This window comes from Stenella coeruleoalba (genome assembly GCF_951394435.1).
Source record: "Stenella coeruleoalba genome assembly, chromosome: 13".
Taxonomy (NCBI): Eukaryota; Metazoa; Chordata; class Mammalia; order Artiodactyla; family Delphinidae; genus Stenella; species Stenella coeruleoalba.
The window spans coordinates 49,223,444-49,249,363 of record NC_137159.1 but is presented as its reverse complement, the minus strand read 5'-3'; the positions used below and the strand labels follow the sequence as shown (position 1 = coordinate 49,249,363).

The following is a 25,920-nucleotide window of genomic DNA, read 5'->3' as shown; positions in this document are numbered from 1 at the left end:
ACACACTCAACTCAAAGACATATTACTTAAACTTTCCAAGTGTCATCACATCTGTCAAATGGGGATAAATTATGAGATTATTTTTAAGAATGAGATGTAGGGCTTCCCTGGTGGCGCAGTGGCTGAGAGTCCGTCTGCCGATGCAGGGGACACGGGTTCGTGCCCCAGTCTGGGAAGATCCCACGTGCCGCGGAGCGGCTAAGCCCGTGAGCCATGGCCGCTGAGCCTGTGCGTCTGGAGCCTGTGCTCCGCAATGGGAGAGGCCACAACAGTGAAAGGCCCGCGTACCGCAAAAAAAAAAAAAAAAAAAAAAAAAAAAAAGAATGAGATGTAATTTGTGTTAAGCCCCCAGGTTCTGGTACATAGTTGGTGTTAACTCTATGATGGCTACTTTTGTTTTTATAGATTACACAGAATCACAGACCTGTAGAAATGAAAAAGACTTTATAGCTAGAGTCTGGTCTAATTCCCAACCTATTAAGGATGGTTTTGATAACCTTGACATGTTGGCCTCTTGAGCGCCACAGAATTAGAAGAGAGTAGGAAAGGTACCATCGCTTATTAAGAGTTTAAGTAAATTATCTCATAAAACTACTATTGTTCATGTTATTTCCGTTTAAAAGGACATGAAAAAGTAAAGAGAGAACATCATCACACATTATGGGAAAATACAATAGACCTTCTTGTTTTGGTTTGGCTATACATTGAAATACTCTAATTGCATTCAATCATTAAACTTAGTTTTTCTAGTAAATGGCTTTTAGGTGTATTCAACACAAATAGCAGGGAAGTTCAAAGTATGAAACTGAAATTACAAATACAGCAAAAGAAAATAAACAAATACCTAAAATCCTTGGATTCCTATTGCAAGGGCAAGAAATTGGTAACATTATGAAAGCTACTTAGAAAAATGTAAATCAGGAAAATCAGATTTCCAAAAAATGTCTATATGTGTAGAAACAAAAATATAAAAAATAAGATTCCAAAATGAAAAATATCAGACCTGAGAGAAAAGCATTTGATTCTACTATACAGCTCTCTCCATCCTCACAAATTCTACTCCTCCTATAGTCCATTTTGGGGAGCCACTGAAGAATTGAGAAGCAGGAAGATATATAATAAAAGCAATTTTAGGAAGGTAAGCATCTAGGCTGTACACCTAATGGGTTAACATAATGAAGAACATAGATAGTCTATAGCTGATGATAGGAAAATTGTGATAAAGGTCTTACATAACTAAAACAATGCAAGTGCAGATAGAAAATGATGGAAACTGGGGAATCATTGAAGGAGGAATTACTGGAAACTAGTGGCTACCATTGGATTTAGTGCTTTGACGGGATAACTAGAAAGATTTTGATATATGGGGTAATAAGGTGAATTACGTTATTAATAACATGCTAGGAATGTCAGAGGGTAAGATGGTTTGGGGAAGATATAATTCAGTTATAGAGTAAGAATTCAATTGCAATCAGGAATATAAATCTTTGTAAAAATGAAACAGTTGTGCTCATCACTACCTATTTGCTCAGAATATATTAAAATTTAACAGGAACATACCATTAGCACCAGTTACCAGCCTTGTCCAGGTGGACACTACTAATTTCACTTTATCATCATAGATTCAGAAACGTGCTCAAATTCTCCTGAGAACCCAGGGGAACTCAAGCTGGAAACCTATGGGATGTCCCTAACCCTAGGTCCATGTTGAAACTGCCCCCAAAAGCATTCTTTTGTCATAGTATAGATATCCCTTAGAAACCCACAAATTCTGGAAGGAAGTGGTTCTGATTGCCCTTCCTTAATTACTCCCTCAGCTTTAGTTAGCAGGATTGTTATGAAGTTATCATAAATACCCCATCACAAAGAGCAAGACCAATTTTTGTGCTACTTTGGAATCTTTAACCACCTGTGTTCTTGGGTTCATTCTCTCTCCTGTATGGAATGGCCCTATCACCAACATATGCCCATTCTAGACCAGACTCAGATGTTACTTCTTTTAAGCACTAAACGTGTGTATTCTCCTATCTACTTCATATCTCTTCCAGCTCTCATATTTACCTTTTGTGCTATGTAATCTTGTATTTCCCATACAATTCATGCTTCTCTAATGATTTATCTTTCCTCCCAAATTATACTTCAAATTCTTGTAGAGTAAAGACAATATTTTTTGCTTCTCTGTTCCCCACCGGTTTAGCCCACCATGGGACAACCATAAAGTGTGTCTTAATACATGCTCATTGGTGGATCACAGGAGTAACGGAGACTTTTGGCCTCCATTAGCTCCTTAATGTAGAATGTGTTAAAGAAATGGATAGGTCTAAGACTTCGTCTACTGTTAGCACTTTAAAGAATTTTATCCATTTTCTGATGCTTTTAAAAAAATTTCTAGTCGCTTACCTTTTTTCAATGCTTTCTAATTCAGCATGAAATAAATATTTGAGAAAAATATCTTTAGGCAGAAAGTGAAAAAAAACTATTTTGAACCCAAAATAAACATAATTTATGATACGTGAAACTTGATTAAGCAAAAGAAGATATTAAGCATAGATTTATGAATGACTGAGAATGTGTTGATATTTTAAGGTACTTTCAGTAGGAAAAAGGTAATAATTTCATATCTGGCTAAAGTTATTTTTAACCAGAATTATTTATTTCAGAATTATTATTTATATAAAAATATTTAATTTTATTAATTCACTTAATATCTTCAGCTTCGCCACCTGAACAGGAATAAACCCAGCCAGCTAGCATAATGACTAACAGATTGATTCTAGTTTCTCCTCGTAAGAGACAAGCAATAGTCTCAATTCTATCTGGCAGTCTCATAGGTAAAGTGACGAATGTTCTGGATTGCCTAGGGCAGTGTTGGTATGTGTCTGTTATGCAGAAGTAACTATTAATAGTGTTTCTTTTCTCTCTCAGAACTGTGCCCATATGAATAGTGTTTACGGTCTCCTAATTATAGGGCACCATTGTGGGGAATTGAAGATGGAGACTTCCCTGATGGTTAGAGCCCAGACCAAAGGTAAGGTGCTTGGTATGAAGGAAAAGACAGCTCATTCTTTAGGGGACATCCTCTGTGTCAGGACACATGGCTTGCCGACCCATGCGCAGATTGGATTCCAGCTTCCACTCATCCCCTCTGACGGGGCATTGGTGAGTGCCTATAGTTAACTCACCAGTAGTAACTGTGTAACTATATGCAGTGGCCTGCCCATCAGCTAGCGTGGATTACCTAATTCTCACGTATTAAAATTCAAAGGATCTCCAATACCTGATCCACATTCCCAACCTCTGTGAAATCTTCCCTGACTACCACACAGCACTCATTTCTCTAAATGTAACCAGAAAAGATTTTCTGTGCCACTCATTTACGTTGAACCAAGCCCTTCCTCAGTGATGTCTCTGTAGTGTTTTGGCTCAGGGTGGGTTTGGAGGGCACGAGGGGATGGGGCAATTACACGTCTGAGGTTTCCGGAAAGACTTATCTCCGTGTGTGTGAAGCCAAGTCTGGTAGCCAAGACAGGATAAATCTGTTCTCAGAAGGAAATGCACATTAATATGGGGATATTAGTACCTATTGTAATTACAGAATTTCAAAACTAAACTACTTTGATCATCAGAGTGAGGCTAACACTTACTGAGTACTCACTACTTACCACGTCTTTATTAACTACTAAGTATTTTGAAACTAATAACTCATTGAAAATTCAAACTACCCTAAGAAGTAAGTACTAACATTAACCCATTTTACAGATCAGGAAACTGAAGTACAAAAAGAGGTTAGAGAACTGAGCCAGAAGTCACATTATCTATGAAGTATTGTAACTAAGATTTGAACCCAGAGAGTCTGACTCCTGAATTTTCTCTCTTAACCTCCACACTATCCCACCTTTAATCTTGTGGTAAGTCTATAGCCTAAGTCGAAAGTTTGGTCATTTGATGTGTAGTCTATATTTCCTATCACGATTTTACTGTTTAAGAGGGGTAGACAAGTTGGATTTGGCACTCACTTCTGTACTTAGGTAAGCAATACCCAGGAAAAAAAAGAATAACCAGAAGAGGAGGAGGACATAATCCCAAGGGAAAATTCCCAAGGGACACTTGAATGTTCTTTCAAGTTCTGAGCAGAATAAAGAATAACCACTGGTATCAGGACCTCAGCACAACAAAGGAGCTATCTGGTGGGAACCAGGAAGAAATTTTTCTGATTTTTTTTTCTTACCGAGACTAAGAATAAATAGTGTAGACAGCATTGCATAATACTTCAGAGCACTGGAGTGAGCTTTGGGGTGTGTGACCTTGGCAAGTAACCTAATTTCTCTGTGTTTAGTCATCTATCCCAAGGAGATACTACAAGCTGCCTTATAAGATTTTGTGAGCATTAATGAGAAAATGTATGTAAAAAAACCACCACAGTGCCAGTATGGAGTGCCCAGCATAGAATGCCTAACTCGCTGTTGCTGATGCTAGATCCTACCAAAGCCAGGAATTGAAATAAGCTCTGTGAACATCTGGGATTTGGGGTGAGTTCTCTTTACCTCTTCACCCCAGTCCTTGAGCGACACCATTTTCTTTATTGAGTCAATGTGATGGATTTAATCTTCTATTTGAACTCCACTTCCACAAAGCACAAGACTCATCTAATGATCCCCAGGTGTGTTTCCTACTGTGATCGCCACCATCCTGCCCCTCTTTTCTGCAAAGCAAACCTCTGCATTTTAAAAAGTTTCTATTTGTTTGTTTCTCCTCTAACGAGAAAATACACCCTCATCCAACTCCTCTGCCTAACTGAGCAATAAAAATAATAAATGAGAGAACTGAAGACTCCACGTGGACTTCTAAAATGCTCCAGCAAATGTGACCCTGAAAAATGATTATGGCGTGCTACCAATTAGTTGACACTGCGTAGAAAAATGAAGCTAAATGTCCTTCTATTCTGTCCAGCTTTATATCTCACATATCTAGCTAAAATACTTCATGGCTTCATTGGAAATACACATGGTAATATCTAGACAGACTTATGTTAAGTATCTTCTTTTTTGGGTTCTCAACGGTCATTTTAAATGTTCAGGCCACCAGTATAGATAGTATGCTCAAGATGACAAATTACTTCAATAATACTTAACATGAGGAAAGTTAGTCTCAAATTTCCAGGATGGGGGTTGGAACCATAGATGCTTTCTAATGCAGTAAAACTCATAAGGCTAAAACCAAAACAGACTTTTAAATGATTAAGATGAAAGTCTTTCTTTGAGAAATAGTCAACCCATGGGGCTAAATCTGACACAAAATATTCATCATAATTTAAATTTTAATATATGGCCTATTTAAAAGCTTCATACTTCAAAAGGTTTTCACATTTATTATGTCATTCTGTCTTAATTAAAAACTAAAATATTAGATTAGGTTACAACTTTGGATTATTACAGAAATTAGGTTAATATTCTTTAGGAATAAATGTACTTTCCTAATAACCATATGAACATGTTAATATACAATTTAGTCACAACAATTATATCTAACTTAGTTTTACAAAGACATGAAGTTTTGTGGTTTAAAATCTTTTTTTCTGGAGTAATGTTATAATATACAGAATTGAATAAAAGGTATTTTTAAATGAAAATCATTAAAAAATATTAAGTTAAAGAAAAGTTGTAAAAGATAGTAATGAGAGTTCTACATAACTTACATGTAGCCTAACCTACTGTTAACATCTTAAATAACCATTGGACAATTACCAAAACTAAGAAATTGATGTTGTTAGTACACTATTAACTAATGTAAAGACTTTATTAGGTTTTACCAGTTTTTAACTAATGTCCTTTTTGTGTTCCAGGATCCAGTCCAGATTCCCACATTGTATTTGTCATGATTAGACTGAGGTCACGAATTTTAATTGAGAATACAAAGAATACCAGAGAAATAAAGTGCCTCTCTCAGCACATCGTATCAGGAGGTGCATGAGGTCCATATTTCTTATTACTCGTGATGTTTATTTAACTCAACCACTTAGTTAAGGTGGTCTGCTGAGTTTCTCTGTGGAAAGTTTCTATTTTCCCCTTGCAGGAGACACTTTTCAATTACATAAATTACTAGCCTCTACTCAAACTTCTACCCATTAATTTTAGCATCTATTGGTGAATCTTGCCTTCAACAATTATTACTTTGAAGTTCTAATGTTGAATTTCTACTTCCATCACCCTTTTACATTTGGTACTGGAATTCTTCTGTAAGACAGAGCGGTGCCCACTCCCGCACATATCTATCTATCTGTCTATCTATCTGTCTGTCTACTCAATCACTTAATATCAGTATGTGCTCACAGATATTTATTTCACTATTTGGGTTATAATCCAATACTATATTTTGTTGCTCAAATAGCTCCTTCTGGCTAGTAGGAGCTCTTTCAGATTGGTTTCTGTGTCCTTCTGTCATGCCTTTATATCAGGGGTCAATAAACTGTGGCCGACAGGTCAAATGTGTCCCTCTATCTACTTTTATAAAGATTTATTGGAACATAACCACACCCATTCATTTACTTATTATCTATTGCTGCTTTTGACCTATAGTGGTGAAGCTGAGGAATTGTGACAAAGATCATGTGGCCCGCAAAAGCCAGATATTTACTACCTGGCTTTTTACAGTAAAAGTGTGCCAATCCTTGCCCTAGATGGATTTGTTTTTTTTAAATTGAGAACTTTGGATAGTGCCAAAAATGCCTTTGTTTGTCACATCTGAGGTAGTTCATTCATAATACAGAACCGTGAATATATATTTTCCTAACTTAATTAGTTATAACATTTTTTATGTTAAGGATCTATGTTTCATGGAAAGGAAGGAGTGGCTTGTCAGTGTTCTCTTGGAATGAATTAAGTACATATATAAGAGAATAAACTATTATTAAGATTAAGAATGTGATGGGGAGAAAAAGGTGAAAAATTAACTAGTACAGAGAGAAAAAGAGATAAACTATCCTTCTCCATGAGTTCTAAACTTTCCTCTATACATGCAAAGGGCTTTATTACCTTGCCCTCACAATAATAAAAAGTAATCCTTTCCAAAGGTGTCAGATTAATAGTCATTTTTGTCTTGACTGCATTGGACACTGTTATTTCACCATCACACTTCATAATCCTCAGATGACTTACCAATAAATCTATCCAAATGAGACCCTCAAATCACACACTTCGATTTTAAGGATATTTATTATGCAATGCACCAATGTTAGAATTATAGCAAGCACAGTATCAGTGGTCAAAATCCATTTATTGGAAGGATTATGACATTCTTGTAATCATATTTGAGAGAACAATTTTTCTAAATTGGAAGTACAAAAGTTGGGCTTGTTCTATTAAAGAAAAAGAATTTTATCTGAACTAGCAGAGGCTACATCCAGGGCAACATCAGTGGTTAGAAGGTTATTATTATTAGAAGGTTAATAAAGGGCAGTTACATTTCATTGGAAGCTTGCTTCATTTGGGTAGGAGGAAGTTCCTCCTCATATGTTCATTAAATAGATTTTAGTTTTTCCTCTGAATTCTAGACCTCCTTAAGATCACCCAGAGCAGAGGTTCTGCATTCTAATTCAGAGGTTAATGGTCCATAAGGATGAGGCACAACCCCTAAAAATCATATGCATCACTGAGTATACATGCAGATCTCTGTGTATTTTTCTAAAGATAAGATGCCCTATTTATCAGATTCTTATAGAGGCAGAGATTCAAAGGAAGTTAAGAAAAATTGATCTAGATTAATCTAAAACTGCAGATAGTTACCTAATTTTTGTACTTCATATAGAACTTCAACATTAGTGTATGAAATTTTTACCTTTTTGCTATTCTGCTACCTCTTGAACAAACTGTCATTGTTTACTAGGAAAAAAATGACATTTAATACCAACTAATTCCTGAGCTAACAAGATAAGAAAAGTGGGTAGACAGCAGACAAAGGGAAATAGTATGAAAAGTACGAGCCTTACTAGGTGGTACTCAAATGCTCACATTAAGAGTTGAGAGGAAAAAAAGCAAATAGTAGAATTTTTAAAAAACTGTTTAATCACACATAAAAATACTAGTTATTATCAGTATTTATCATAAAACTATGTAAATATTCCTGGGCAATTTAATAAAACCTCTTGATAAAATAGGAATCAGAGTGTTTGAGAAAAAATTAAAAGAAGGGCCCATCATTAAGTTGGGAACATGGCTGATCTCCCATTGAACTCAGGTAATTATAAACTATGTTACAATAAAGATACTTTTGGATAATAATCAAATTATAAAAGCATTGTCACAAAACTATAAATCTCTACAAAATCAACCGAACACCTGCAAGTTTCCTGAAAGACTAATATCCTTAAAAATGTAATTTCTCTGACTTTTAGCCTTTATCTATTTCTGAAAACCTATTTCTATCTCAACTCCTAAAAACTAAATTTTCATTTATAGTGGCAACTATTTTTTTTTTGTATCTGACATAAGTGATTCATTGTTTTTAACTAGTAGGTAGATTCATTATCCTGATCAGTACTTTTGAAGAAGAGCCCTTGAACCCAATTCCTCAGTCAACATTTTCGGTTACCTTCACTTAAAATTTATGATAATGCCATTCTCTGTTTAACCCAAGTATTTTTCAGGAGTGAAATCAACACCTCCCTTTATTATGATAAGAATTTAAATCTCTAAACAAATTGTAATTTGGAAACAATGACGGGGAACAAGAAGATAAAGGGGGAATCTTCTGGAAACCATGAAGAAGGGCTGCCATTTATATATATTTATATTATCTATGTTTGCCAGACTGTGTAGTCTAAATGATGCCCATCAAACCATGAGAGAACCTTTCTCTTTCTTTTATCAGAAAATTAAAAATCCTAATATGGTTGTGTTACAGTAACTGTAAGCACGCTTTGATATTAAAAAAGAAAAAAATGCAGGTCACTGACAATATATTAGAACAAGTGAGAAGTCTGAGAATATATCATTTCTTTCCATCTCCTTGGATACAATTTCTCTGAAGCTAAGCATTTTAGGTAGACGTATTTAATATACTGCTCAATAAAAAGTTCACTATGCTTCATCATTAAGAAAAGCCCCCAAAGTCTCAGAAAAACTGAACACCGTGAAAGAAGATAATTAAAACGGAAAAAGTCAGAGTTTTAGTCACTAATTCTAATAAAGCTATAGTATTTGAAGTTTCAGATTTCTCACACTATGAAGCTTTACTTTGGATAATTTGGATTAGTAAACAGTTAACTATATCAAACAGAAAGCCAAACATTTATATATTCACATAAATATTTATCCATGCACCTATGTATGTTTTGGCTAAAAAACATGAGCAAGGGCTTCCCTGGTGGCGCAGTAGTTGAGAGTCCGCCTGCTGATGCAGGGGACACGGGTTCATGCCCCGGTCCAGGAAGATACCACATGCTAGGCCTGTGAGCCGTGGCCGCTGAGCCTGTGCGTCTGGAGGCTGTGCTCTGCAACAGGAGAGGCCACAACAGTGAGAGGCCCGCGTACAGCAAAAAAAAAAAAAAAAAAATGAGCAAAAGACAATGCTTTGACATTGAAGTTAAATGAGGAAATGGGATTTATTCAACAATTATTTATTAATTATTTATTATGTGCCAAGTCCTGATAATCATGTCTTCTGTTGGAGCCTACCCCAAACTTATAGTGTATTTAAAGAATGACTCACATCTTCTATATGGTTTATCAGTTTCCATAAGTGAGTTAGATTTTCACTGCCTTACTTTGTAGGAGGGAAACAAAATTCAGTCACACTCTTCCCATATCTCTACATTTAACCAAGACAGGGGCAAGTCTTCTATTAAGATACAGTTTTTCTCCCGAATAATACTTAAGAATTCTTATACTTGAATCCTCTAAAGAACCATTCCTCTTCTAGCTACTGAAATCAACTAAGTTTCAAGTGATGTCACTGAGAAATAAATATAAATTAGTAAATATATAAAGTTTGAAATCATGTCAACCTAAAGTTTGCTGCAGGAACAGTAAAATAGTATGATTCATAATGGTTTCCTTAATTTGCTAATAAAGTTTTTAAAGTGAGGTTAAAAAATAATCAGTGCCTACTAATAAGTAATACTATTCAAAAATTTAGTGAGAACAAAAACTATGGTTTTTGTAAGAAACTTATTTTTATTTCATATGTTACTATTTTTTAACACTCATACGATAGTTTTGTGTGTATGTGTGTCTGTGTGGGTCAGTAGAAGCAGTAGGCTGTGACATGGACTAATATAGACAGTTATGCCTGACCATGTAAATCATAATGTTTAATTATGAAGAATATACCTTGCTATGTTGAAGGATACATCTAATGATCTCTCTTCTGTTTGTTTTTTGTCTCCCAGACAGTATAAAGAAAAGCAAACAGAGCCAGTAGACAGGAGTTTCCAAGTGTAGTTTTGGCACTGCCACTAACTAGCATAGTGATCCTGATCAAATCCATTAGCCTCTCCAAGATTCCTTTTTTTTTTTTTTTTTTTTTTTTTTTGTAGTACACGGGCCTCTCACCATCGTGGCCTCTCCCATTGCGGAGCACAGCCTCCGGACGCGCAGGCTCGGCGGCCATGGCTCACGGGCCCAGCCGCTCCGCGGCATGTGGGATCTTCCCAGACCGGGACATGAGCCCGTGTCCCCTGCATCGGCAGGCAGACTCTCAACCACTGCGCCACCACGGAAGCCCCAAGATTCCATTTTATTGTCTGAAAAATGAAGAAGCTGGTAGAGACGATCTTTGAAGTTCCTTCCCTCCTTCAAATTCTATGATTATAAATGAGGTAGATTTTCTCAATTATACCATCCACATAGCAAAAATTCAGTTAAAAAGAAATAAAAATATAAAAATCCTCAAACCAATGGATACTTTAGTACCATATAGGAAACTTTCAATGATAGAGTGGCTTAAATACATAATAATTAATGACTTGAACATAATTAATGACTTGAACTAAAAATCAATCAATTAATCTAAACTAAGTGTGTAGAATTTAAAGGGAAATCATCAATATGACTTTCCCTGAGCCCTGAAATATTTGAAGCCTTTGAAGATGAAAACAAAGTCAAGATTTAGAGATAATACCCATAAGGTCTTTGAGCCAAATTGAATGGTCATGCAAAAAGCATTTACACCCTCTCCATGAAGTTTTTCCTTGAGTTATTCCTCTTTCTTTCAAATCTTCCATCCCTAAACTATCTGCTTTGTTACAACACTCCAGATCGCCATTTTCTCTTTTCTTTAAACTCTAATAGCAACTAAACCCTGTACTACTAACTTTGAAGCTAATCCGTTTTATGTGATATCGGTAGGTTTTCAAAATCCTTCTTTGCCTCCCAGATAGACTAAACTCTTAGTAAACAGCAACTATATCTCTGACTTCCCTACTTATTCCTATCACAGGTTTCCATTTCGTTGTTACCTAATGCAGTCTAGTGGCCCCACTGCAGCATCAAAACATTGAATAATCAATGGTTACATTGAGAGAGAGAGGGGGGGGACTAAAAAGTAGAAATGACTCTCCTTTTACTCAGTTGTTCACTAGGTCTTCTAATGTATTCTGTATTCAACCTCTTTATTTTCTGACACCCTCACACCTTATCTTAGGCCTTTATCTTTTGATACCTGGGCTTTTTAAAGCTTCCTAATTATTTTCTGTCTCTACCTCTTCCTGCTAATCCCATTAAAATGTAATCTAGCCTTTCAAGACCCAAATCAAATTTCCTATATTTTTTGTAGTCTTGCTAGACCACTCACTCCAAAATGGCTTGTCTTCCTTGGAACCAATTTTCCCTTTTTATCTTTCTTATTCAGAAATTAGCTGACTATGATATGATAACACTAGTATTTTCCCACATAGTATATTTTTAATCTTGAACATTTTTTACGTATCTCTGTAACAAGATGGTAAGCCTAGGAAGTTCCCTTAATATAGTATATATTTGTTGATTTGATGTATTAACTTGACAGGAATAAAATGAATATTTGACCTTGTACAGAATAAATAACATCTTTTTGGCATTCTGTGGTAGACAAATGAAGTCAATGGTTTATCTTCGAAGGTAACTGTGGTTTATCTGGAGAAATCTTTAGTCTGGGCTAGTAAAATAATGTTAGGTTTTGTGGATTAACATCATGAGAAGACAAAGTCTATGTTTGTTGAGAAAGAAAATTTTGTAATTTTCTGTAACTGTAATTAAGAGCAAATCAGGGATTCATGATGCATTATATTCTAGAGCTTTAACTGATAAGCACCAAGAAATGGCTTTCTCGACTTTAAATGGTTTGCAAAATATTATTTCTATACTTTGCTCCATGCACAGAAAATAATGAAAACTGGGTCTGCTATTCAGAAAATTCAATATTTATTCTAACACGTGAACTGTTGAGTTATGAGAATATTTCATACACTCCAGAAGAGCATAAAATCTACCTCTACTAATTAGTTTCTCTATGAAAGCCTTCCAGACAATTACAGGCTAATACCACTGGTCAATGCTTTAGGTAATTTTCATTAAAGGTATAGTGTTGCTACCAGATGAATTGCTTCATATAAAAGCACTTACCATAAAATCCTACAATGGAAGGTTAAGTGCTATACTTAATTACTAATTTCAATCCCTAATACCTATATTTTGCAGTGCAGGCACTTAAAAAGGAACCAAATATAGTCTCTTGGTTTCCACTTTCCTGATGACAGGATTTAGTGGTAAAAGCATTAGTCCATCTGTTTTTGAATAATAACAACAACAAAAAAAAAACTTCTAAAATAAAAATAGTCATACCACAAACCAATATAAAAGAGATATGCTAGACATTTCTATTGAGCTCATACATAAGATCACTTTGTACTAAAAACTTTAATCTAGATGACGCATACTTGTAAATTTGTATTCAGTCTTCACGGCATTGTAGCAGATGAAGCTGGGAGAAAAAGGTATTTGAAATTTTCATGGCTTATTTCCTACCTCAACAACATGCTGAAATGCACACAGAGCAGATGATTAATAAAATGCTTGATGACAACCATGGTGACTCCCCTGAGTTCTTTACACATTGATCGTTAACTTTTTATATGTATAGATCGAAATTCCTCACAGCTGTTCTAATTTTCTCAAGGGCAGATTCTGTGTTTTACCCTTGCTTGTATCCTTCAGAATAACTGCAACTTTGCTCACTTTTGATTTAGTAATAACATTGAAAATACGTTTTGGTGAAAGGACACTTAGAATCTTCGACTAAATATAAAAGGTGGCATCTAAATTGAGTATTGCTGAAGAGTCGTTCCTTAATTATCACGATTTTGCCAGCTTCTGACTTTTAAATATATTTTATATTGTTTCGTATACTGAGCATCCATTTAATTGGTACATAAGACATCATATGTGTTAAACAACTATTAGTCTAGAAAAACATATAGAAATATTTGTTGACTTAGTTAATTAACACTGCTCCAATCTCAGCTACTGACATTCAAATTGGACATTAGCATACCACAAAAAGACAGGGATCATGTCTTTTTTGGAGTATGCCTAGAATATAGTATCTGGTATGTGCACAGTTCAAGGGTTGTTAGTCAGATAAAATATATTAAAATAGTGAGGTATAGATATTTTTAAAAACATAAAATATTTATCCAAGCACATTAGTGCATTAGAAAACGAGGTTCTGATTATCTATGCTTGGGAAATGCATACTATATTTCTGTTCTAGAGATTCATTATGGTATTAATATAACAAAATACAAGCATAGATATTTTTAACTTAGTTAACCCAGAATTTCCCAAACTAACTTGAGAGTGGGACTTCCTCTCTCCTCTCATAAGTCACCATTAACATTCTCTAGAATAGGGCACTTAAAGATACTAGTTTGGAAGTGTAAGAGTGAAAAGTTACTAACCTAAGATAATTTTAAAGAATTAACTGGTGAAACAAAGCTAGGCTTCAAGAGGCAACTGCCACACTGTAATAGTAACAGGATTTATCATTTTACATGGTCAGGTTCACTGTTCACAGATGACAACACCCCAGGAGCAGAGTCTAGATCTCATCCAACTTTATATCTTCAGTGGTGTCCAGTGCAATGACTTCCTCTCAGTAAACAGGTATTGATTAATTTGGATTTTAGGAAATTCACCAGTTTACGTTTCTGTTGTTTCACTAAGGCTGCATTTATCATAAAAATTACATTTCTATTAGGATTCAGTACATGCAATAAGGGATTGGCAGGGGCTATGTAGCACTGCATACATATTTAAGTTACTTTCTTTCCAGATCTTCCATTCCTTAGTCTTTTTAAAGTTGGTAACAGAAGGTGTGCATTCTTGTAATTGTAGTTTAAAACCGGGATAATTCCAAGGACATCAATTCAGCAAATATTTATTGAGTGTCTGCTATTTGCCAGTATTATAAAAGGCACTGGGCATATTATTAACGTGCTTGCTTCTGAATTTTGTCATAGAGCAGGGTATTTTTTTTATTACATTAAATTCAGCAAATACTTGTAAAGCACCAGATTTATAGAAGAGGTTTGAAATGTGGCTTGAAGATGTAGATGCTGTGAATTATAAAAGGTCCAAAAGGGTATCACAGACATTTCATTCCATAATTGTGCATAAGTAGTACTAAAAAAATTGATCTTTATTTAGTAAGTTAGTTACTTCCTCGAAATATTTCTTTCAAGAAACAAATACTGTAATAGAGAAATTTATATATAAATTTTGGTAATCATTTTTATTGTGCAAAATAAAAATTTCTTTTTATAATCTTTCTTTATACTAATCTTTCTTTATCTTTCTATACACAGATAAATGAGACTGATGTTTTTAGTAACCTCTTTTGTACTAAAATATGGAAAGGATAATAATTTCAGTAAAATACCTTTGGACTTTTAATTTGGATTTTACTTTAAAAAAGGATTTTAAAAATTGAGAATATATGCAATCACAAGTAACACTGGTTTAAGTTTCTAATCTCCTGCCTCTGTTTCAATAACAGTACTGACAAAACTTATTAATGATGAACAGGATAATTTTTATTTTATCAATAATAGCTTGGCATACATTTTATAGACTTGAAATGACTAATACTACTAGTGTCACAGAATCTTTGCGAAACCCCATGGTTATATGATAGTGAAAACAAATTTCATTTACTTACATGTTCTTATAACTGCTGTTTTAGGGTACTATACATAGTTCCTTTACTATTTCTCTGTTTGTCCCATGGTCCTCCTGCAGCTTTCATGAGTTTCAGCTATGTACCACCATCAAAGGAACTCTCCTCCTATTTTCTTTCAGAGAAAAATGGTATGATATTCCCTCTCTTAGGTTTAAATTTTAACTTTGTTACTTTTGACAAAGCCTTTCCTTTGTTCAAATGCAAGAATCCAGTTAACAAAGAGCTTTGACATGTTGTGCCTTTTATGTGTGCATTTTTCTGGTTTCACTGATGTCCCGAATTTTGCAAACGATAACGTGTGCCTTCGAGTTCTCCTATAAAATGCCATTTGTACACTGTATCAAGAACAGTTTAGGACAGCATTACATTCACGACTCTAAAATCTGATAAATACTTGACGGTTTCTCCGAAAACCCAAAATTGGGTGAAACGGACGAAAACAATGCTTCGTTTTCCAGTTTGTTTTTCATAAAATCTTCCCCCGATACACATTCACTGGCTTACCTGCAGGGTAGCGCTCAATCACTGGCCAGCTGTCCACCTGTAACGTGGCATTGCCACCACTCCTCGTGAAACGGACTACATGGTATTTCCCATCGTTAATGATTGCATTGGACTCTTCGATGGCGATGTCATCTGTCCCAACATTAAATTTAACTCCGATTTTTCCTTGATGCTGGAAGGGAGGAGGGGAGTAAAAAGAGTTATATGAAGTTGTGCTGATTCATCATCATTTAATAAGAATTACATACAGGGTATTGCTCAAAAACACGCTTCAGAACAACAGCTGCTTTCCTCCGATTTTACTTCTGAAAAGCTCCGGCAAGGTTCTTGACATCTGGATAAATAGGAAGCTTCTCTTTCATGGATAATTGATAGTCCAAAAGACACGCTTTCAAGAGAATTGAGCTGCCTTCTTCCCAGAGGCTGCCACAGACAAGGCACACAGCTGCCTGTGTTAAAGGATATACTTTCATGTTCTTTAACATAGCTCCTTTAATCCACTCCTTCCATTTCACAAGAAAAATGAGGCTTGAAATTCTCCCTCTTAATAACTGGTGAAATCAGAGCAATGAAGTTTATTTCTAAATACAAAGTGGACAAAAGCTCACAATATAGAAAATCACTCTACAGGGTATGGGCACACAGACAGGCATTTAATGAGTACAATCATTATTCACACAAAAAAATCATCATATGCTAAGAATCTGAAATTCACTGAATTTCTTTATTTTGCAGATGATGAAACTATGACACAGGAAGGTGCAATGAGTTGTTCAAGGTCATATAACTAAATAGAGGGGTGCCAGAGTTAGAATTCAGTTCCCTCAGTCTTCATTTATACCTAAGCTAAGATGAAGTTAAGATATGGGTATCTAAAAGTAACTACCTCTCTGAATTATGCAAAGCAACATTCTAAGTGCAAAGCTTGTGGCTGTTAACTTTATAATTTCATAATACAAGGCAGCAAAGAGAAACATGTGCTTATGTCCTCTGGCTTTGAGAAGCCTTCTCTAACAGCAGGGCTGTCAACTCTACCATAAGTTCAGTTGGTTTTTAAAGCATGTGGATTTGCCCTTAATCAGTAGCACAGAATACTTGCACTGTGGGCCCTTGTCAGAGTACATAACCTCAAACTGTCTGCAGCTCACCTTTTATCAAACCTCAGTTGAGAGGAACGACATGGGGGAAAAGGGATATAAAGGACATACAGTCCATCCATTCGTGCAGAAATTTAAAATCAGAAACCAGAAGATTTGGACCACATCCTCTCGACCTCTTGCTGGATTCTCATCATTGAACTAAGCAGCAAGAGCATGGCATGAGTTTACACTGAGGGTTATTGTAAAAGAAAAAAATCTTGTATAACACTGCATTAATTGAAGGGAAGTATTTGAAGATGTTGTTTGGGACACTGATCTTGTCACTGTCCCCTTCTATATTTCTTCTTCCTGGTTCTTAGTGTCCATAAAAGATCTCTTTCTTATAACAGGTTAGTATGGTTTTTATTTTTTTGTGTTTTGATTTGTTTTGGGCTTGATGAACAATATGACTTGAAATCACATTTCCTTTCTGACTGGTTATTAGGAAACTCAGAGTCAAAATGAGTAGGGAAATTTTACAAGTTGCATAGACCCCTGCTATACTGTTTTTCCCTGGGCTTATTTTTATTTTCTACCGTATTTCTCAAGATCCTTATTTTTAAATATATGCCATTGTAAGGCATTTCGGTTTTTGGTAGATTGATTCAGATGACAACTAAACAACAGGATTCCAATAAACACTAACCTCTTATCCAAGGGCCTATGAAGACATTTTTAGACATCTTTTTAGCATAGGTCTTTGGTGCAAGCACTCATTATTTTTTCACTTTGGTAGAATTCCTATTTGCTCATTTTCAGTAAAATATTTAACATGGCATATTTATATTTTAACACATATGTGATATAACTCCACAGGAAATTTTTTAAGAATCTTATTTAAGAGGTTTATTATCTTTATTTGAACAACACTTCTATAGTGTTCTAAGCACTTTACAAATACTAACTCTGGTATTTCTCCTAACAGCCCCAGGAAAGAGGTACTATTTTATCTGCATTTGACATTTGAGGAAACTGAAGCACAGAGTGACTAAGTAACTTGGCTAAGGTCATGCAGCTAGAAAGAGAAAAGCTGTGATTCAAACCCAGCCAGTTGGGCTCCAGAGGTTGAGTTCCCACTCATGACACTAGGCTGAATGTTAGTAATATCGGGTCATCCTCTAGCCGCAGTTAGCAGATTTGGTAATTCTGGTTGTTCTTTGTTACCTGTTTTATCTTTCTGGTTAGCACCACGGAGGCTCTTATTATGCTTTGCAGACTGTATGTATCAATCAATGCGTGCTTAAAATAATTTTATAGAGGATAGTAAGCAACTGATATGTGGACATAATAGGATGCTAAAATTGACTCTTTTTGTCTCAGTTTCAGCTGCAATACTGAGATACCAATAAGTAAAAAGCAAACAAACAAACAAACACAGATTTCTACTTCCATTTTACAAAATGAGGTACAAGACTGCCTAAGCCAGACTTGCAAAGAAGAGCACTGAAAACTGCTTTTGAGACCCTGAATTAATAACCTATTTGCAGCCCATTAAAGAGGCAAGAAAGACCAAGAAGCAAATGATAATTAGAAGAGGATTTTTGAATGTGATGTGATTTGCATGTACCGCCAAGGTAGAAGGTTACTTTTCCCTTATCTTAGGGGTGCACAGGAAAGGGACTTTCATGGAACATCTCAGAAAGTTTGATACTTGTCTCCTGGAACTTGGGGCAGTTGGGGTAACCAGCAACCCCAGCTGCCCTTGCCTGGGATTTGACACTTCCCTGACAAATCTTCAAGGGGAGAGACTGAGACTGGCTGATGCTCTGATGGCAGAGCAAGAAGTTATTACTGCACCAGGGCTCACCTGTACATTAGTTTGTTAGAAGGAATATGTGAGCATTATACATGGACCATGGGTTAGAGAGCCAGCACTGAATTATGTTGTATTCTATCCAAGAGGTCCCCTGGGGAGAGAGGTGGTGAGTAGTTAAGACAACTCAAGAGAAAGAACCTGGAGTTGCAGTGATGGGTGCCCAGGGACTGAGGCGGAAATCCTAAATGATCATCTGAAGGATGTGGTTAAGAGAACTAAAGAAAGCCCACCAAAATGCCCCCCAAGAGTGCCCCTCAGTGTCAATCTTAAGCATGAGCTAAGCACAGCTAGACAGTTACTATTGTATTAGCCAAGTAAGATCATTTCTGCCCCTTATCTCCTCTTCTCCTGCTTCATCCCTGGAGGAGTCAAGGAGAAGAAGAGTAAACATCGTGTAAACAAGAGGAGAAACAACCCTGCTCCCTCACCCAGGGCAAGTGGCAGCTCTAAGGCAGCCCAAGCAGGGGTAAAGGGGTAAGGGACTGGCTTTAACTGAAGTTGTATTTATTATTACAAAGGAGTAAGCTGAAATTACTTATGTCTAAACATGAACAGATGATTTTTTTTATTATCTAAAAATGACCAAGGTAGTGTTGAGACATTTCCTAGACTTTACTGGGGTCAGGAAGAAATATTTGACAGAACAGGTTTAAATTCCTGTTGCAACCTAGGAATCAGCTCTTTCGCCATAACAAGTACATGGAGATATTTGTTACTCTAGAGCTGATTGTTTCACTGACTCTTCTATTACAGTCATGCATCTTATCCCAGGATAGATGGAAAGAAATTCTTCAAGTTTCCTACTTGTTCTGATAGGAAGGCTATAGTAGGCTATTTTCATCAGAGTTCTAATCAGTAAGGAGATTCAAGTTCTGTGAATAGATGCATTACAATGCTAAAGATACAAAATGCACCAAACTCTGAAAAAGAGTCTTTTACCTTATCTGGAAATGTTTCTGCAATATGAAATGTAAAATGCTTATTTTCTAGGGTAAAGAAATGCCCAGATTTCTCAGGGATTCATTTCTTGCAACACAGTAAAACAAACTATTAAGAAACAGTGAGAATTGCTGATACTTGGAAAGCTTCTGACTTTTAAATGATGCCCATCTTTCCCTGCATATGTTGATTCTTCAACTTCCAACATCTTTAACATCTCATGGATTCAAACTCCAGAGTCAGCTAGACCAGAAATGAATACCACCAAAGTAGGCTCAGACAACAGACTGTACCCTAACTCAGACATTATTTACCCCACCCCAGGTTGCATCAAGTCCTTGAAAAATAACTTAAGCATAAATAATAGCCAATGGGCCAATTTTTTTCCCTAAAAACAAATAAATTAAAAAAGGCATATAAACTATAAAATATTAATATCAAGCATGTTTAAAGGACCAATATTTATAAATCCATTCAGAAACTGTAAATATTCTCAAAACACATCCCTCCCATATTGACAGGATAGCAAGTCATTTCAATTATATAAACAAAACTTGCTAAACTTTCTTGCCAATAGATAATTACAATTTAAAAGAATTCATTTCAAATTCTTATTCTCTGGGATTAAATGTGACTGTCCCTGGCAAATTCTCATGACATTGCATTAGCAAAACCAGCAGTAATTTCACTGGACATGTACTGATTTTTCAACTTTGTGTCTTCCTTGAAATAGATAACTGGCTCACACCATAATTTCAAAAATCTATTATGAGAATATCAGTAACGAGGCATTTATAATTTAATGAAGTCTTTCCATGGATTCATTAAATAAATAGTGACAAAGGTAATTACTGATTTTTTCACAAAAGCTCATTTCAGAATAAGGATTATATTATTAGACCAAGTTAAAAGGAAAAATGAAAGATGACACCGGAAAGGAACTTGAAAGTTTTAGCAAGTAACACCATAGTTAATGCATCTCTTAATTCCATCTGTAATCACATATTCATTGGAAAAATATTTGTTTTAACAAAGATCAAGATTTAATGGTATACTCAATATCTTGGGCATACTTCAAGTAGGATGTTTGTGTGTTATAGATGCGGATATATTTCAATCTATATGCATTTGAAACAGATAAAACAGAATACACATATATAAAGCTTTAGCTTGTGTATGGCATGCCCATATGTCCACTGCTTCTTTTCCCCTACTCTGGGGTTGTTATGAAGAAGCATTTGGCTCAACTATGTCCAGGAAAATAGTAAAAAGTGAAAAATTGTCTTCTTTTTTTGTTGTTCATTTATTTATCATACTCTTAGAGTATCACTAAGCAAGTGAACAAGTGCGCCACCCAGGATGGCATGTAGATTAGCAAGGAGGCTTGTTTATGGGCTATAAGCTTCTTCTGTGCAACACGATACAGTTCTATACTCCAGGGCCCCCCTTTAGAGAAAACTTGACGATGTCTTCAAATGCACTCAATGCTCGCGCTCATTGCCGAGTACAGAACAACTCTCATGGTCCAAGTCTACATTGTCAACTGAAGTCGGAGTCAGGCTGTGTTATGTTTTGCCCTTCCAGAGACTAACCCTCACCAAGGAACAGAGGTTTTAAGGCTGAAGGGGACTCTGGGGCCTATAGTCACTATTGCTGGGAGTAAGTGACACTGCAGAGCACCAGAGTCAGAGAGCCGCCTGTTCTCTCACCTCAGAACAAACACACTGATTCAGATCATTGCTAATTTAACCCCAAAACATTTCCAAATGAATGACTTAGGGGTCCTACTGGCTGGAAGAGATTGTGTTTACCAATCTAGATGGGCCATAATGTCAAGAAGTAGTTTGGGTCCAGTTATTTTAACCTGGCACTCAGCTGGAAACGCAACCTTTCCCCCCAAAAGAAACCCCACACCATTTCAAAAATGAGGTTGCCGCTCCCGTCTTCCACTTTCCCTACTGATTTATACTTTTTTATTCATTCAGCTAATAAATAAAAATTGAATAATATGAATTCTGCATTTGCTAAGTGTGTAGACAATACAAACATGTAAAGTGTGTTCTCTGCCCTTCAGGAAATTTTCAGTCAAATTGAGAAGATAAATCATGCATGCAAATATTCACACCTACAAAAGAGTTAAGGGATTCGCAGCAGCACTGCTGGGGAGGGTTCCAAAGGTTCTCAGGGAGCCTCCGACTGTGTGGCCAGCGTTTGGATGGCTGTAATACAGCCAGTGGATCCCAAAGATACCCAGGGACATAGAAGATATGTTCTCTCTGTCCCCCGTCTCTCTTTCTAGGCCCTACATACCAGAGGGCTCACCAGGTACCAGGCACTGAAAAACATACCAAGTATCTACCTGAAACTCCCAGCTGACCTAAAAGTTAAGTGCTACTTTTCCCATCTGCTCAGAGACTTTAGATAATGTGCCCCGACTCATAGAGCTAAAAAATATCAGTACTGGAACCTCATCAAGTTGGAGGGACTTTGTAAAAAAGAATGTCTTCAACTGTGTCCATGTTCCAGAAGATCTTGAAACCAAGGCATGCTCAGAGAATGGAGTTAAGAGTAGGGCTACTGAAAAGTACACCTTTCTTTATAACTGATTACATTTCATAGCGCCACACAACAAGGAACTAGAAGTGGCTGAGATCTAGGGTGATACCACCTTAGAAACATCTTGTTTAGGGTCATACATTCTAAGAAAATAGTATTTTCATTTTCTCATCAAATCTTCATTAAGGATAGTATACCTTTTTTTATTATATCCCCATTCTTTGGAATGCTATGGCTCCTTTGATCCTATGAAACTATATCCTGACAATGACATCACTCCCCTGGAGGCTGGGTACATCACTCATCTCTTGGTCCTCAGACTGTCTAATAAAACTTTGTAAGCTCACAACGGTCCTCCCTCACACCTGGTTTTAGGTGTTAGTTCTTATGTACCTGTTTTAACTCCTCAACCGTATTATAAAGAGCTTGAGAGTAAGAAACAAGACTGACTTATTCCATATTACATCCTTCACAGCACTTTGTGGACCACCTCTGCATTTGTAATTTTCCAAAACTGTTTCACATACACATTCTTTTTTTAGTTGAAATCTAATTCACCTATCATAAAATTTGCCCTTTTAAAGTATACGCTTCAGTGGTTTTAGAACATTCATGAGGTTCTGCAACCATCACCACTATTTATTTACTTATATAAATTTATTTATTTGTTTGTTTATTTATTTTTGGCTGGGTTGGGTCTTTGTTTCTGTGCGACGGCTTTCTCTACTTGTGGCGAGCGGGGGCTCCAGACGCACAGGCTCAGTAGTTATGGCTCACAGGGCCAGTTGCTCCGCGGCATGTGGGATCTTCCCGGACCAGGGCTCGAACCCGTGTCCCCTGCATTGGCAGGCAGATTCTCAACCACTGGGCCACCAGGGAAGCCCCCATCACCACTATTTAAATCCAGAATGTTTTCATCATGCTGCAATTTTCTTTTGATGAGATAATGCATATAAAGTTCCTAGCACACTTAATGGCCACTCAGCACCTGTGAGCTCTACTATTGTATTTTTTTGAAGTTTTGAATTTTATTTATTTTTAATACAGCAGGTTCTTATTAGTTATCCATTTAATACATATTAGTATATATGTGCCAATCCCAATCTCCCAATTCATCACAACACTACCACCACCCCTGCTGCTTTTCCCCCTTGGTGTCCACACATTTGTTCTCTACATCTATGTCTCGATTTCTGCCCTGCAAACCAATTCATCTGTACCATTTTTCTAGGTTCCACATATAGGTGTAAATATACAATATTTGTTTTTCTCTTTCTGACTTACTTCACTCTGTATGACAGTCTCTAGATTCATCTACGTCTCTACAAATGACCCCATTTCATTCCTTTTTATGGCTGAGTAATATTCCATTGTATATATGTACCACCACTTCTTTATCCATTCCTCTGTCGATGGGCATTTAGGTTGCTTCCATGACCTGGCTATTGTAAATAGTGCTGCAATGAACATTGGGGTACATGTGTCTTTTTGAATTATGGTTTTCTCTGGGTATATGCCCAGTAGTGGGATTGCTGGGTCGTAAGGTAATTCTAGTTTTAGTTTTTTAAGGAACTTCCAAACTGTTCTCCATAGTGGCTGTATCAATTTACATTCCCACCAACAATGCAAGAGGGTTCCCTTTCTCCACACCCTCTCCAGCATTTGTTGTTTGTAGATTTTCTGATGATGCCCATTCTAACTGGTGTGAGGTGATACCTCACTGAAGTTTTGATTTGCATTTCTCTAATAATTAGTGATGTTGAGCACCTTTTCATGTGCTTCTTGGCCATCTGTATGTCTTCTTTAGAGAAATGGCTATTTAGGTCTTCTGCCCATTTTTGGACAGGGTTGTTTGTTTTTTTAATATTGAGCTGCATGAGCTGTTTATATGTTTTGGAGATTAATCCTTTGTCTGTTGATTCGTATGGAAATATTTTCTCCCATTCTGAGGGTTGTCTTGTTTATGGTTTCCTTTGCGGTGCAAAAGCTTTGAAGTTTCATTAGGTCCCATTTGTTTATTTTTGTTTTCATTTCCATTACTCTAGGAGGTGGATCAAAAAAAGATCTTGCTGTGATTTATGTCAAAGAGTGTTCGCCTATGTTTTCCTCTAAGAGTTTTACAGTGTCCAGTCTTACATTTAGGTCTCTAATCCATTTTGAGTTTATTTTTGTGTATAGTGTTAGGGGGTGTTCTAATTTCATTCTTTTACACGTAGCTGTCCAGTTCTCCCAGGACCATTTATTGAAAAGACTGTCTTTTCTCCATTGTATATCCTTGCCTCCTTTGTCATAGATTAGTTGACCATAGGTGCGTGGGTTTATCTCTGGGCTTTCTATACTGTTCCATTGATCTATATTTCTGTTTTTGTGTCAGTACCATTACTGTAGGTTTGTAGTATAGTCTGAAGACAGGGAGTCTGATTCCTCCAGCTCCGTTTTTTTCCCTCAAGACTGCTTTGGCTATTCGGGGTCTTTTGTGTCTCCATACAAATTTTAAGATTTTTTGTTCTACTTCGGTAAAAAATACCATTGGTAATTTGATAGGGATTGCATTGAATCTGTAGCTTGCTTTGGGTAGTATAGTCATTTTCACAATATTGATTCTTCCAACCCAAGAACATGGTATATCTCTCCATCTGTTGGCATCATCCTTAATTTCTTTCATCAGTGTCTTATTGTTTTCTGCATACAGGTCTTTTGTCTCCCTAGGTAGGTTTATTCCTAGGTATTTTATTCTTTTTGTTGCAATGGTAAATATGAGTGTTTCCTTAATTTCTCTTTCAGATTTTCCATCATTAGTGTATAGGAATGCAAGAGATTTCTGTGCATTAATTTTATATCCTGCTACTTTACCAAATTCATTGATTAGTTCTAGTAGTTTTCTGGTGGCATCTTTAGGATTCTCTATGTATAGTATCAGTCACCTGCAAACAGTGACAGTTTTACTTCTTCTTTTCCAATTTGTATTCCTTTTATTTCTTTTTCTTCTCTGATTGCCGTAGCTAGGACTTCCAAAACGATTTTGAATGATCGTGGTGAGAGTGGACATCCTTGTCTTGTTCCTGATCTTAGAGGAAATGTTTTCAGTTTTTCACCATTGAGAATGATGTCTGCTGTGGGTTTGTACTATATGTCCTTTATTAAGTTGAGGTAGTTTCTCTCTATACCCACTTTCTGGAGAGTTTTTGTTATAAATTGGTGTTGAATTTTGTCAAAAGCTTTTTCTGCATCTATTGAGATTATCATATGGTTTTTATTCTTCAATTTGTTAATATGGTGTATCACATTGATTGATTTGCGTATACTGAAGAATCCTTGCATCCCTGGGATAAATCCCACTTGATCATAGTGTATGATCCTTTTAATGTGTTGTTCGATTCTGTTTGCTAGTATTTTGTTGAGGATTTTTTTTTTTTTTTGCGGTACACGGGCCTCTCACTGTTGTGGCCTCTCCCGTTGTGGAGCACAGGCTCTGGACGTGCAGGCTCAGCAGCCTTGGATCATGGGCCCGGCCGCTCCGCAGTATGTGGGATCCTCCCAGACCGGGGCACGAACCCGCATCACCTGCATCGGCAGGCGGACCCTCAACCACTGCGCCACCAGGGAAGCCCTGTTGAGGATTTTTGCATCTATATTCATCAGTGATATTGGTCTGTAATTTTCTTTTTTTGTAGTATCTTTGTCTGGTTTTGGTATCAGGGTGATGGTGGCCTCGTAGAATAAGTTTGGGAGTGTTCATTCCTCTGCAATTTTTTG

General features: G+C 36.4%; 1 protein-coding gene across 10 annotated transcripts in view; it reads right to left on the bottom strand.

The window, feature by feature from the left end:
- The window catches only part of NRXN1 (neurexin 1), a 961,338-nt gene that overhangs the window by 163,190 nt on the left and 772,228 nt on the right, over window positions 1-25,920 (bottom strand). For all 10 annotated transcript variants that reach the window (XM_079940440.1, XM_079940438.1, XM_079940441.1 and 7 more), the window contains one exon: window positions 15,715-15,886. In XM_079940440.1, the coding sequence (XP_079796566.1) occupies window positions 15,715-15,886 (172 nt within the window). The remainder of the gene's footprint in view (window positions 1-15,714; window positions 15,887-25,920) is intronic.